The sequence below is a fragment of the Anabrus simplex genome, chromosome 8 (genome assembly GCF_040414725.1).
Source record: "Anabrus simplex isolate iqAnaSimp1 chromosome 8, ASM4041472v1, whole genome shotgun sequence".
Taxonomy (NCBI): domain Eukaryota; kingdom Metazoa; phylum Arthropoda; class Insecta; order Orthoptera; family Tettigoniidae; genus Anabrus; species Anabrus simplex.
In genome coordinates, this window is record NC_090272.1 from 63,140,172 (window position 1) to 63,154,735 (window position 14,564).

General features: G+C 37.4%; 1 protein-coding gene across 1 annotated transcript in view; it reads right to left on the minus strand.

Annotated features, from left to right (window-relative positions):
- The window catches only part of LOC136878786 (matrix metalloproteinase-2), a 226,513-nt gene that overhangs the window by 24,289 nt on the left and 187,660 nt on the right, over positions 1-14,564 (minus strand). The window contains exons 5-6 of the mRNA XM_067152255.2: positions 14,349-14,507; positions 5,330-5,625 (exon numbers count right to left, since the gene is read on the minus strand). Coding sequence (XP_067008356.1) covers positions 5,330-5,625; positions 14,349-14,507 — 455 coding nt within the window. The remainder of the gene's footprint in view (positions 1-5,329; positions 5,626-14,348; positions 14,508-14,564) is intronic.

Sequence of the window (14,564 nt, forward strand, 5' to 3'; positions counted from 1 at the left end):
AAGTACACTTGACTGTACTGCTGTTGCTTGTAGCGTTTCTTCTTTGCTGGTGAACTCATTACGATTCTCGAACAAAACTAGGGGAACTGTATGGATTCAATAAATTATCACTGCAATGAAGTTTACGAATGTGTGTAAAACAGTTAATCGGAAATGAAGTATACTGACAACACTATCGATAGTGCGATCGAGTGATCTTCAGAAGTACCAACCTAAACATAGACTGCCGTGAAATCTATATCCGAACGGTAATAATAACAAATATAATCAAATTAATGTGCATTTTTGTTATGTGCATATTAAGGGGAAGTATTGTGTTGGGTTCTACGATAAGCCAGCGCCAAATATTTAAAAAAAAGAAGAAAGTGTCGTACAGGGAAATAAAAAACGTAAGGCTAAATTAACAGTAAAAAAATAAATATATATATATATATATATATATAAGAATACAGGAAAAATGTACAACCTGGCAACCCTAAGCTACACTGAGCAAATTTCACTTGCACTGACAACAGACTAATTAACAAATGTAAACTTTCATGATAAAACATAACAAATATAACAAACATAACAAAAGGTAACAAGATCAAGTACACAGCCTACTAACAACAACTGTCTGAATCAAAAACCATGAGAATGTCCATATTCATAGCCAAGTCTTTGTGGGTCAAAATGGCTGTATAACCTCTTCACACAACTCATCCTTAGGAGACTGTTTACACCCCTCCCGAATATACTTTTACTTGATGCTATATCAAGCTTTTGTCTCCTATTAACATTGTTAAAGAGAGTTATGGAGAATTATGGAAGCACTTAGTTTATTCTCAGAGACTTGCAGACAATGCTAAAAGGCATAACAGTGTACAATGAAGATTTATACACGAGATAATGATCCATCATCTAGCAACCAAATTTACTTGTGTTCGTGGTAAGGTTCATCAACCATAGCCTTCAACAGTTATTCAGTTGCGTTCTGCTAATAGCATAGATCTGTTAATCTGATGATAGTGCAAAGTAACAGATTTGTTAGGCTGTACCCAAGCATGCATGCATTATTTATTTAATTATATTTCTTAACTCAAAAAAAAAAAGTGGTTTTCCTAACTGAAGTCAACATAGGTCATTACAAAAAAGTCAGTAGGAATGTAGCGATTAAAAGCAATGTTATCACATAAAATACTCGATCAAATGAAAAACTACACATTTTCTCACTTTTAACGAACAGTACTACAGTGCCGACCTAACAGTCCATAGTTCCAGAGCTGGAATGACCAGGCTACAGACAGCCGTGAACACTTCTCTGCCATTATTCCGTTAAATATGCATACTTCTCATTCCAATCAGGGATTGAATAACGCGAATGATGTGATGAAGCAGTGTGTTACGTACCAATAGTATCGGAAAATTTATGAAACAGAGGAATGGCATGCCAAAGAAGAAAGTTACCTAACCCTCCAGCTACTTCCCGCCAATATTTAGGCAGACTGTTGCATGTGTTCGACTGGGCGAGTTGGCCATCTTGTTAGGGGCGTGCAGCTTTGAGCTTGCATCTGGGATATACAGTAGTGGATTCGAACCCAACTATTGGCAGCCCTGAAGATGTTATTCCGTGGATTCCCATTTTCACACCAGGCAAATGCTGGCGCTGTACGTTAATTAAGGCCAAGGCCGCTACCTTCACAGTCCTATCCCTTTCGTATCCCATCGTCGCCATAAGACCTAACTGTGTACGTGTGATGTAAGGCAAATTAAATTTTAAAAAACTTGGTACGCAGGAGTAATCCTATCTATCGGAAATGAGTGGCAACAGAAGACAAAGCACATCACAACAAACAATGGTCAATGTAATGTTATTGTTGATCAATTGTATGAGCTTTCTACATTGTAGTTCTTCACATTTAGTCTTCTTTAGACTCTGTGATATTAGGACGACTTATAAAATTATTTATAGCGTAGACTGTAGTTCCTTATTCTCTGACTTTACATACTGATTTTCATTAAATCCTGTTTACCCATTTTCTCGTGACTCGGCGCTGAAAAGAACTTAGTAACAAAAATCCAAATTCATGAATATCTCTGATCATAGCCGGTATGGTAACAATATATGATATTGTTGTTGTTGTTGTTGTTGTTGTTAGTCGTTTAGTCGCTTTCGACTCTCCGTGACCCCATATACATTTTAGGCCTACCCCTAAACTACCATTTCATTCAGCGTGAATAAAATAATTTATAACCTAGATTATAGCAACTTATTCCCCGACTTTGCATACCGATTTTCATTATGATAAGACCACTAATAACATAAGTAGTTGAGAATTCCATTGTAGGCCTTCCCCTAAACTATAATTTTCCTCAGTGTGAATACAATTATTCCTAGATTGTAGCGACTTATTCCTCGACTTCCCCTAACGATTTTCTTTAAGATACGACCATTAATAACAAATATCTGAGAATTAAATTTTAGGCCTTCCCCTAAACTATCATTTCAATCAGTGTGAGTGAAATTATTTATAGGCTAGATTATAGCAACTTATTTCCCAACATTGTATACCGATTTTCATTAAGATTTGACCAATAACATAAATATTTGAGAATTAAGTTTTAGGCCTTCCCCATAACTACCATTTCAGTCAGCGTGAATAAAATTATTTATGGCCTAGATTGTAGAGATTTATTACCTGAATTTGTATACAGATTTTCATTATATTCTCTTCAGCCGTTTTCTTGTGATGCGTGTACATACATACATACATACATACATACATACATACATACATACATACATACATACATACAGACAGACAGACAGACAGACAGACAGACAGACAGACAGACAGACAGACAGACAGACAGAAATTACGGAAAAGTAAAAAGTGCATTTCCTTGTTACTGTGGGCACGACTGATACAGAAATACCATCTTTTTTAAATTCTGAGCAATGTACAGACAAAACTCTTATTTTTTATATATAGATGTATTTATTTTCTAAGAACAATCTGAGCCCAAGCTAGTTATGGTGCAATACAGGTCTCTTGTTTAGATAGCAGGGTCAGTTTAACACAAGAGTAACAACACAACAGCACAAACAGTACAAAGTTGTAACTACAGAATAGTATGGAGGGTAGATATCTCCTTGTTTTATTGCTGCCATTGTGTAAACACAGTAGAACCCTGTTTATCCGAAATAAAGGGGCGGAGCCACTTCGGTTGACGCGTTTCTTTGGATGACGCATGGTAAATATTTTCGGAAATTAAATGTCGGAAAAAACGCATAGAATCTGTTAAGCAAAGGTGCATACTGTATATTAACATTAAAATGTTTAATGTCACTCATTATATAAAATCAGTGATTTTCTTCTGAATTTTCTTGGTGCAGCGCTGTCGTGCTGCTATGGCGCGCCACCGTTAATCAACAATAGGCTACATCAGCTGGTGTAGATTCATCGCTTTGTTCAAAAAAGCGCAAAACAATCTGAAGTAATGAAACAATTTCTTTGGTTACTACTGAACTGAATACTGTACACAGTAATTTTATTACAGTACTTTAATTAAAGCGTGTGGTACTGTATTTTAATAAAAATTTGAAATCTGTCAAGCTGCAGTTTAGTCCAAGCAGTAAACAAGATGAAACTCCCGCAACTAAAGCAACGTTAACTACGGTCTACATGATCTTCATGACGAATAATAATAATAATAATAATAATAATAATAATAATAATAATAATAATAATAATAATAATAATAATAATAATAATAATATTATTTTAAAAGAAGAAAGGAGAATCCTGAGGAAAATTCTCGGCCCCCGAAAAACAGAAGATGGATATAGACTGAAGTTACGCAGAGAGACAGAAGAGCATTCCAACATTGCAGTAGACATCCGTAAAAGACGTCTGAAATTCTATGGGCACGTCCACAGATTGCCGGCAAGTAGACTGACACACAAGATTCTCACCTACATAGAACATCTAAAAAATATTCCATGGGTACTAGAAGTGAAGAAGGATCTGGAAAAAGCCCAGATAAACCCAAATGACACCGCGGATAGAAACCTTTATAGGAAAAAATTAATGGATGGAAAGTGCAACCAGAGAACGAAGTGAAAAAGAAGACTGGAGCAAAGTGGACAGAAGAACGAAAAAGGATCCACGGAGAAAGGATGAGAGCTGTTTGGCAACTCAGAAAACAGAATCGTTAGAGCTTTGCGTGATCCATTGGGTCCATACGCACATAATAATAATAATAATAATAATAATAATAATAATAATAATAATAATAATACAGCACAAAATAATTCCTGCTTGTTCAAAGAAATGTATCATGGAATGAACTAGAAGATGAGAAACTCTTTTTCAAATGCTACACGTGCATTCTGGCGTAAGTCATAATATAAAAATAGGGTTTGCCTAGTAGCTCTCAGCACATATAGCAAGAGAATTACTAATATCGATGGCTAAGAACGAGATGGTAAAAACAAAATATTGAAATACAATTTTGCCAGACCATTTCGGTTAAGCCAGGTTTCGATTAAGCGAAGTTCGGTAAAGCGGGTTCCTACTGTAATATTAATTCAGACAAAGATTTCTGGAAAAGGTGTGCATTCTACTAAAAACTCGATTTAAGGTAAACCCCCATTTAAGGTTTAAAAAATCAGGTCCCTGTAAAAACGCCAAATATGGGTTCTCTGTATGTGATTGTGAAACATATGGTGACTAAGTAAAAAAAATATGAATTATGTTGAGAATGATAAACATTGGTACACAAAAAATAAAGAGTGCAAGTAAATTGTTGTCCGTGTCAATATTGAACTGTTTCTCGGTTAAACAGATGATACTCATAAATTTACGTGGGAATAGCCTTTCTGAAATTTAACCAGACATCAGAGTATATAACCTATCCTGTGAAATCAGTGATACAACAAAAATCAATGATAAAGATTTCATTGCCACTAAAGGCAGATAAAGGACAGTTTTCTTTTTTCTGATAACACACTTACCATAGTTAAAAAAGGCCCTACCACAAAAATTCAATGTCTGCTTTGTGGATCTTGAGTAAAGCTTTTCTCTTGGGAGTCCAGCATTCATGTTAATTAAATCTGAACCTCTTGTTCACAGAGGAGGAAGGGAATGTCTTTGAGAATTTGTTTAAAATTACTGTTTGTGTTCATTGTTTGATTGCTTTCATTCTTTCGCCTAGGGATTGAAAATGACATAAGGAATAACAACAACCACCTTATAAGCAACTATTAACCAGTTCCGAAGACTGACAAGAGTGAATGCACTTGGTTACGTGTCACTGACAGGGTTAATGGATAATGAAGTATACTTACTTTTCCCTTGAAGACAAAGACTTCACCACGGATGACAGAGATGGCATCATAGCTGGTATTACATGTGTCTGGTTTCTCAATAGGTTCATGGGGCCGGTATTCTGGTCTGTGTGTAGGAACTCTTCGAGGTGGGTGTGTTGGTGGTGGATGAGTAGGGCGTCGAGTACGAGTGGGTGGTCTCCGTGTTGGCTTGGTTGGCTTCGGTGTAGGTGGAGGTGGAGGCGGAGTTCGAGGCTCTTGGGGAGTTTGTTGTGGTATTTGTGGTATAATTCCCCACAGCTTATCTTCCTTGGCACCTGATAAGAAAAAAGGATAAGATATTTTCAAAAATCAAGATATACACACATTTATGTAAAGTTTTACAAAATGGAAAATTTTCGTTCACCGAATCAGAATTTTGTTTATTTTCAATATGACCTAAATATAAACATTTCCATATGTAACAAAGTGACTATTTATAAAGATCTCAGGACTTCACTCAAAACATTTATTCGCAAAATAAACTGGATTATAATGACAAATTATGATAGATATACAGTGAAACCTCATTAGCGCGTTTCTCATTCACACATTTTCCCGCTTAGCAGACCGTAAATTCAAAGTCCTGAGTCCCATTGTATTAAATCTATATGAAAATACCTCACTTATCACGTCAAGAATTTTCACTATTACTGCTTAGCATGATCACATTTTTCCTAGCAATGAAAATGTTATTTGTCATCCTTTGTGAAAGAAACGTGATTTCCAGCTCAGGTAAGAGCCGTTGCCACAGTTGCGTGATTATGGAAAAAAAGCCTTAAATTCCTGAACTTTACAGGAATGTTCAGTTTTACTTGTTGGTCAGCAGCGAGATTGCTGAATAACACAGTAAGACTATTTGTGCCTGTATTTTGCATTCCATTCAGAAATTTATAGCGTGTTGAACGGTACCGGTACAGTGAAGTGTAGCGAATATTTGCCGTGTGATACGGTAGCCTATATTTGGATTAGGAACATAATCATGTTAAACTGACGAGCGTGGTGCATATTTGTCTTGAGATAGCTTAGTTATGGATATGGAAAATGTCATTAAATTCCTTACTAATGAAGACAAAATTGAAATCTGCCAAACTGGACTGGCATCCACATCTTAAAGCACGCAGAGGTGGTGAAGAATACCTAATAAAAGAACTAGATGGTGTGCAGAGGAAAGCAGCAAGATTTGTAACAGGGGATTTCAGGAGAAAGAGTAGTTAATCAGAAATGTTAAAGGAACTTGGGTGGGAAACTAAGTAAGAGAAGGGAGAAAACTAGACTTATAGGATTATACAGAGCTTATACAGGAGAAGCAGCATGAAGAGAAATCCGTGAGAGGCTTCAGTTGGAAAATAATTATATTGGCAGAACTGACCACAAGAACAAAATTAGAAGGAATTTTAGCAGAAGCGATTGGAGTAAATTTTCACTCATTGGGAAGGGCGTGAAGGAGTGGAACAGTTTTTTTTTTGCTAGGGGCTTTACGTCGCACCGACACAGATAGGTCTTATGGCGACGATGGGATAGGAAAGGCCTAGGAGTTGGAAGGAAGCGGCCGTGGCCTTAATTAAGGTACAGCCCCAGCATTTGCCTGGTGTGAAAATGGGAAACCACGGAAAACCATCTTCAGGGCTGCCGATCGGAACAGTTTACCAGGGGTAGTGTTTGATCCTTTTCCAAAATCTGTACAGATATTCAAGAAGAGAATAAACAGCAACAGAGAAAATAAATGAAATGTTAGAGGGCATTCGACCAGTGCAGGATATTGTAATTTAAAAAAAAAAAATGTGTGTGATTAAATTCATTCCATCCCCTGGTCTATGGAGTTTGGTCAGCCCAAGTAGGGGACTGCCTGTAAGGGTGAAGTACAGTGGGGACTTCAAGGGCCCTGGGACCGCTACGGTAGCTGTGAAGGCCCTTCAGGAACTCTGAAAAGTGGTGGCAAAAGAGGCTCTGGTTAAGATGCAGCAGGTCGTTATGCTACTTAGGTTCCAAAATGGGTAAAATATAAATATGTTAATAAATACAATGTTAATTTTTAATCTTATACCAGTTGTATAGTATTATTAGAAGTAATTTCACATACTGTATATGAGTTGACTATGTTTGTAAGTACAGGAGATATCGTAAGTAGAATTTTGTAAACAATATAAATTTATTAACGATGATGTGCGTGTTTAATAGAAAAAATAATTAGCGTAAATTGTATAATATTGTATTCTAGGAAAATTTTTTCGTCTCTTGTTAATTTAAAATGAAGTTCTTGACAATAATGTATTTTAGTGTAACATTTGCCACCGAGGTAGACACCTCATTTGCAAGTAAAGAGATTTTGATTTGATTTGATTTTGAATGTTGAACTCGCACCTTCCAGTTTCAACTCTTATCACTCAAGTTTCTCAAAGTTTATTTAAAATCAGTGAAAGTCGTTGCTCCCAGTCGCACTTGGTAGAGTGCAACCAGAAAATAATGTTTAATAACCCACTGCTCAAAAAAAAAAAAAAAAAAAAAAAAAAAAAGGGCTTCTACTAACATTTGTTTTAGAAAGATTGTGATCTGCAATAATACTCTGATTTTTTTTTTTTTTTAATCAGCCCCAGTGCACGTTTTCATATTCATTATTTGGTGTTTTGCACATCTTTCTGTGTACGTGTTATTTAATAAAGCCCCAGCGGAAAAGGTTTTCCTTACATCTGATATGAAAATGCAAAGACATACAATTTGACCTCACTTTTTCTCAAATCTCTTTAGTTATGCACCTGTCACTTCTTGTAATGTAGAAAGATCATTTTCTGTGCTTAAGAATGTGCTGACAGATAAACGGATGAGCTTAAATCAATATAATTTGGAGAAAGTTGTTGTACAATGTTTCAAAGGGAATTTAATTTTGATAGTACATATTTTCCAGTTTATTGTGCATGTTTTGCCATATGATAGTGCATGAATGCATGCATGTTTTGAGGTTCAATAGTGCATGGAAATCTAGGCTCTACTTATTACGAATGCTTCTGTAATGTCATTTACTCTGGTTAGGTTAGGTCTCACCTTGCACAATACTCCCACTCTTTCTTCTCGTGTTTTTATTGTGGTAAAAAGTGAATTTAACTTTATCAAAATACCAAAGGGAAAGCACATTAATATGGAAATATTTTGCTGAAGTTTCTTCTTTATAACAGTTGTTCTCCTTCCATCCCTAGCTGGCGCTTGGTCTGGATTTGACTCCTAAGTCTGTACGCTGTCGAGGGTACCAATGGATATCTGACCATGGTCACCAAGCTGTTATCATGCCATGTAGTCCATAGGCACAATTCTGACATTGTCAAATTTGAGTGTGTAGTTCCTCAAATGATCCATAACTTGTCTGGCCCAAATTTTCTTCAGCACCGTTTGCTAAACTGTCCAATGCGTGGATCTGTCTCTCCATAGGATCTTGTAAGATAGTTAGGTAGCATCCATTTGGCATATATGCCCAAACCAGTGAAGCCATCGTGTCTAGATCAGCTCTTCAATCGTTGGTTGCTGTTCACATTTACTTCCAATGATTCACACTATTTGGTGCAGACATCACATTTAGAAGACCTCAAGTTTGACCAGATCAGATTTAAATATGGTCATGTTTCTGAACAGCAGAGTGGTATACGAAAGATCAGGGTGCGAGAAAAGTGAATCTTGATCTTTGTAAAGATGTTAGCTCTTTTCTACAGACTATTCCCCTTTAGAGAAGCAAATGCTGTGTCTGCTTGACCAATCTGACTAATGATCTCAGCTGAGGGCGCCATGTTCTTTTCTTGAATCAGCGAACCTTGATACCTAGATGCTCAAACTGCTCTATCCAAATGCCTGTGGGTTGCACAATGGCTTGTGGTCCATCAGATGTCATTACCTTGACTTTATCCATATTTCAACATGCAACATGTGCAGTGCTATCAAGAATGTCTGTCGCCTCGCTATTGGCCATAATGCTACTGTCATCTGTGAATGCCAGGTCTGTCACAAAGTAAGCCTCGTCGAATTGAATTCCACGTCTGCCCTCAAAGACCCTGGATTTGTATGCAAATTCATGATCTTCTTTTATATATTTAAAAGGTAATGCTAATGATATACTTTGTAAATCACACCTTCATTGATAATTTTATTGTTATTTTGATAGTGCGTATATTAGGTTGGTGCGCAAGTCACTTGCATTTTTCTTTTGCTCATTTGTATTCCAGTTGCTATGGGTTTATTATCAATTGTACCTTTTGTTTGGAAAGGCAAGCGTTGTGCTTCAGGTTACATACTAAATTTTTACAGTGCTTCTGTGGATGTTAGAAAATGGATTGTCAAGTGGAGAAAGTGAAATACTTCTAACATATTTGTCTCAGAGTTAAACAGTGGAGTGAAGGTAGCTAGAAACATTTGCACGATGTATGGGAACAATGCCATCAGAGAGAGAAAGGTAAGAAAATGGTATTTCTCAATTTAAGGAGGGTAGTTTTGACATGAGTGACACTCCATGTTCAGGAAGACCCCCGGGGTTTGATGAAGACCGCTTAAACACCTTAATCCACGCTGATCCACATCTGTGTACCTGAGAACTGGCAACTGGGACCATTCAACCATAGTGGGACATTTGCATTCAATGGACAAGGTTCAGAAACTGCATGGATGGGTACCGCATGCCCTAAGCCAAAATCACAACACATCAGCAGATGGCCATAGTTGCACCTTTCCTTGCTCGTAACTGATTGGCTTGTGAACAACATCGACCATTCCTGTCCAATACGTTAATCTAAGTTAAAAATAAAGGAATGGCTGAGCTCAAACAAAAAAGCAACTCCCTGTACAAAGGCCAATTCGCATCCACAAAACATAATGTTATGCATCTGGTAATAATAATGATGTGTGGCATCCGAAGGGGTCTGGTGCAGTTCTTTCAAGGTAACACCGTATAGGCAACCTGCGCACTTACAAGGATAGGGCCCTACGTATGATGGATCCGAGCCATCGGAATCAACCAAGAAGGTTTAAATCTCCGGTCCGGCCAGGAATTGAACATAGGACCTTCTGGACCAAAGGCAAGCATGCTAACCATTTAGCCATGGAGTCAGTCAAGTGAACTCCTGTCCTCATCCCAAGGTGGTGCAGTTATTTTCAGGCAAACCCCCAATGGACGTGAGCTGCATATACCATTTCAACCACATACCAACCCTCCTGCCATTCTTAAATTTCTGGCAGTACCGGGAATCGAACCTGGGCCCCAAGGACAGCAGCTAATAGCACTAACCATTATGCTGCGGAGGCGGACATGCATCTGGTGAGGCAAAGAAAGTGTACTGTACTACGAATTGCTTCCTTGAGGTATAACCATCACTGCAGACATTTATTGTCACCAACTGAGAAGTCTCGCAGACACAGTCCAAGAAAAGCAAACAGCAGGACTGCTTGAATGACACTACTCCATGATAATATTCGCCTGCACTCCGCTAACATGACAAAAAACACTATTCAGGAGTTTGGTTCGGAAGTCATTTCACACCCACCCTTTTCACCTGATCTTGCGCCCTCATATTTTCACCTTTTCCATTCTCTAACAACTTTCACGGAACTTCCTTTCTGGATGAAAATGCACTCCGAGCAAGGCTTGTCGACATTTTTAAACTCAAAATCACAAGATTTCTACAGGCGCGGAATCGAAAAGCTACTCCAGTGTTGGCAGACTGTTACAGATAATTGAGAATATATTGTTGATGATTAACTTCCCTTTTATGTGTATCTTGTATGTTTTATAAACTCATGAAAAAATTCTATGGACTTACGCACCAACAGTTTCTGGAGAGAAATGCAATATTTAAAAAATTTTAATACAAAAATTACTTGTCCCCTTTTTATTATAGGTTAATTCCAAACCCTATGGCGCAACAACCCTGTTGGGTCTTGGCCTACCAAGCAACCGCTGCTCATCCCCAAGGCCTGCAGATTTATGAGCTGATGCAAGGTCAGCATGACTAATCCTCTCTGCCATTATTTGTGGCTTTCTAGATTGGAACCACTATCTTGCCCTCAGATAGCTCCTCCATTGTTTTGACGTAAACTAAGTGGATCTCGAAGCAGCTCTTGGATTCGGATAAAAATCACTGACCCGGCCAGGAATCAAACTCAGGCCCTCAGGGTAACATGGGCTGACAATGGGTTAATTACCAGTAATTAAGAAACTCTTCCAATAATAATAATAATAATAATAATAATAATAATAATAATAATAATAATAATAATAATAATAATAATAATAATAATAATAATAATTGATATGATAATCATGGAACAAGCACACAATTGTTTCATAGATTACAGAAAGGCATCTGACTCAGTGCCTTATTCCTGGCTTGTTGAGGTCCTTAAGAGTATATAAAGTTGATCCTGAAATAGTGACATTCCTAGCAACTACCATGCAGACTTGGAAAACTACTATTACCTCCACAATGGAGAAGAATGTGTGATAACTGACCTCGCCAATTAAAAGAGGCATTTTCCAAGGGGATTCCCTCAGTCCGCTATGGTTTTGTCTTGCTTTGAACCCACTATCAGACTTACTGAGTTCAACAACTTATGGATTCACTATCAAAAATAAGCAAAGAACAGTCTACAAAATTTTGCATGTAATGTATATGGATGATCTGAAACTGTATGCTGCATCACAAAGACAACTTGAACACCTTGTTTCAATTACCCACAATTTCTCCACAGACATCTGCATGAAATTTGGACTCGATAAATGTGCTACTCTAACAATTAGGAGGGGCTCTTTTTCGGCATAGGGCATCCACACTGAAGCAACAGATATTTCACCACTGACAACAAATGAAACATATCGATATCTTGGATATGACCAATCAGCAAGGATTCAACACGAGGACACAAAACAGGCACTGAGACCGACATATATTGAATGAGTAAGACGAATCGTGCTTTCTAAACTCACGGGAAAAAGCATCGTTAAGGCCATCATCACGTTTGGTATACCTGTTCTCACATACTCATTTGGAGTCATAAAGTGGAATACAACTGAGTTGAAGGATCTTCAAAACACTACATGCATCATCCAAAATCAGCCTCAGAAAGACTCACTCTGCCTCGTTCTGATGGTGGTCGTGGACTAATAGACCTTGAGAAATTACACAATGAACAAATTACATCACTAAAGTGCTACTTCAAACATAAATCAGAAACCTCTGCCCTACATAGTACAATGGTTGTAGCAGATAACGGTTTTACACCCCTCAATCTGAACACCCCGACTTCACTTACAATGTCATTCTCCACAAATGAGGAAAAGATTGTTCTGTGGAAAAAGAAACCTCTTCATGGACGGTATCCAAATTAGTTAAATCAGCCATATATCGACAAACAAGCATCACACGAGTGGCTGACACACTCGGATATATACCCAGAAACAGAGGGCTTCATGTTTGCCATACAAGATCAAGTCATTGCCACAAGGAACTACAGAAAGCATATACTACATGATCCGTCTGTCCATTCAGATCTGTGCCGACGGTGTAATACATCTCCAGAAACCATCCAGCACATAACCTCAGGTTATATAGATGTTGATTCCCATAGGGTGGCTCCAGTTAGCCTACGCAGTGGCCTCCACGGTATGCACTAGCCAGCGTATTGGTAGGTGTGCTAGGTACCAACTGATGAGCCCACCCTAGCACACGAGGGCGAAACGCTGGCAACCAAGAATGAGCTAGCTGGAAAATTTATAATGTCCAATAACGGACCATTTATATTGGTATTATTATTATTTATATTGGTATTATAACCTCAGGTTGTCGATTAATGGCAAACGCAGACTACAAGTACAAACATGACCAAATTGCAAAAATCATTCACCAGAAATTAGCCCGACAAAATAATCTAATCCATTGTACCACAGCATACTGGAGTATAAACTCCAATCAGTCTTGGAAAGTGAAAATGACAAACTTTACTGGGATGAAAGTATCATCATTGATAAAACTATTACCTGCAATAGACCAGATATAACTTTTGTAGATAAAAACAAGAAAATCTGCTTCATAATTGACATAGCATGCCATAATACTCACAACCTCCAATCAACACACACAGAGAAGATTTCCAAATACACAGATCTGGCCACATAGATAAAAACCATGTGGGAACTCAACAATGGTATTATCATCCCAGTAGTGATTGGATGTAATGGTATTCTACCAAAGACACTACAAAGGAGCATTGAAGCTCTTAAACTCCACCCTCTCACTTACAGAGAACTATAAAAAACAGCAATCCTGGCCACTTGTCATATAGTAAGGAAGTTTATTGGCATGAAGCATCCACCCCATACAGAGGACTAATGAAAATCGTCCACTAATAATTTTGTCCATTTATGCATAGTAAATATCTCATAAATATCTGTCAAATTTATTTGCCAACAATGTAAGTACATACCGATATGTATGAAGCATATATGCGTATGTACTAAATAGTACTTCTTCCATGTGCCTGTACATTGTATTGAAGAAGCTCATAAACCCAATTATATACTTGTGAATTATATATAATTCAATAATAATAATAATAATAATAATAATAATAATAATAATAATAATAATAATAATAATAATAATAATATGCAGTTTTGATCGGGAGTAAAACAGGGGAATCTCCCACGAGCTGTTATACTGTCAAAGCAAATCTAATGTATACTAGGTGGGGCAATTTACCATTATATACTGAAACAGCCACAAATAGGGCCAGATTTCCCATAAAACGAAATGTTTATTTGATTTTTGTGAGTTTGTTATTGCATATTATGGTGTTTTACTGTTTACATTAATTTTATGAGCAAACTGAATGCATAATTTACTATTTCACTGTACATACAAATTTGGGCTCTAATCACAACTACCAGCAATACTATCACCATGAAGCTACAGTACTTTCATTTTTATCTTATATTTGCACATTCATATTGATCAAAGTGCATTGGACATACCATAAAGTTGCTGGATGCCATGTCTATCATCATCTGGAAGCTGGAAGTTAGCTTTTATACCCTGGTACCAGGGATACATCAGCGCACCTTGCACAGAGGAGTGTGACAAGCCCAGGGAGTGGCCAAACTCATGAGCTGCGACAGCAAAGAGACTGGTTCCTGAAACAAATTCAGATCCTTTAGTTGAAACGTTTGATAGAATTTGGGAACTACAAT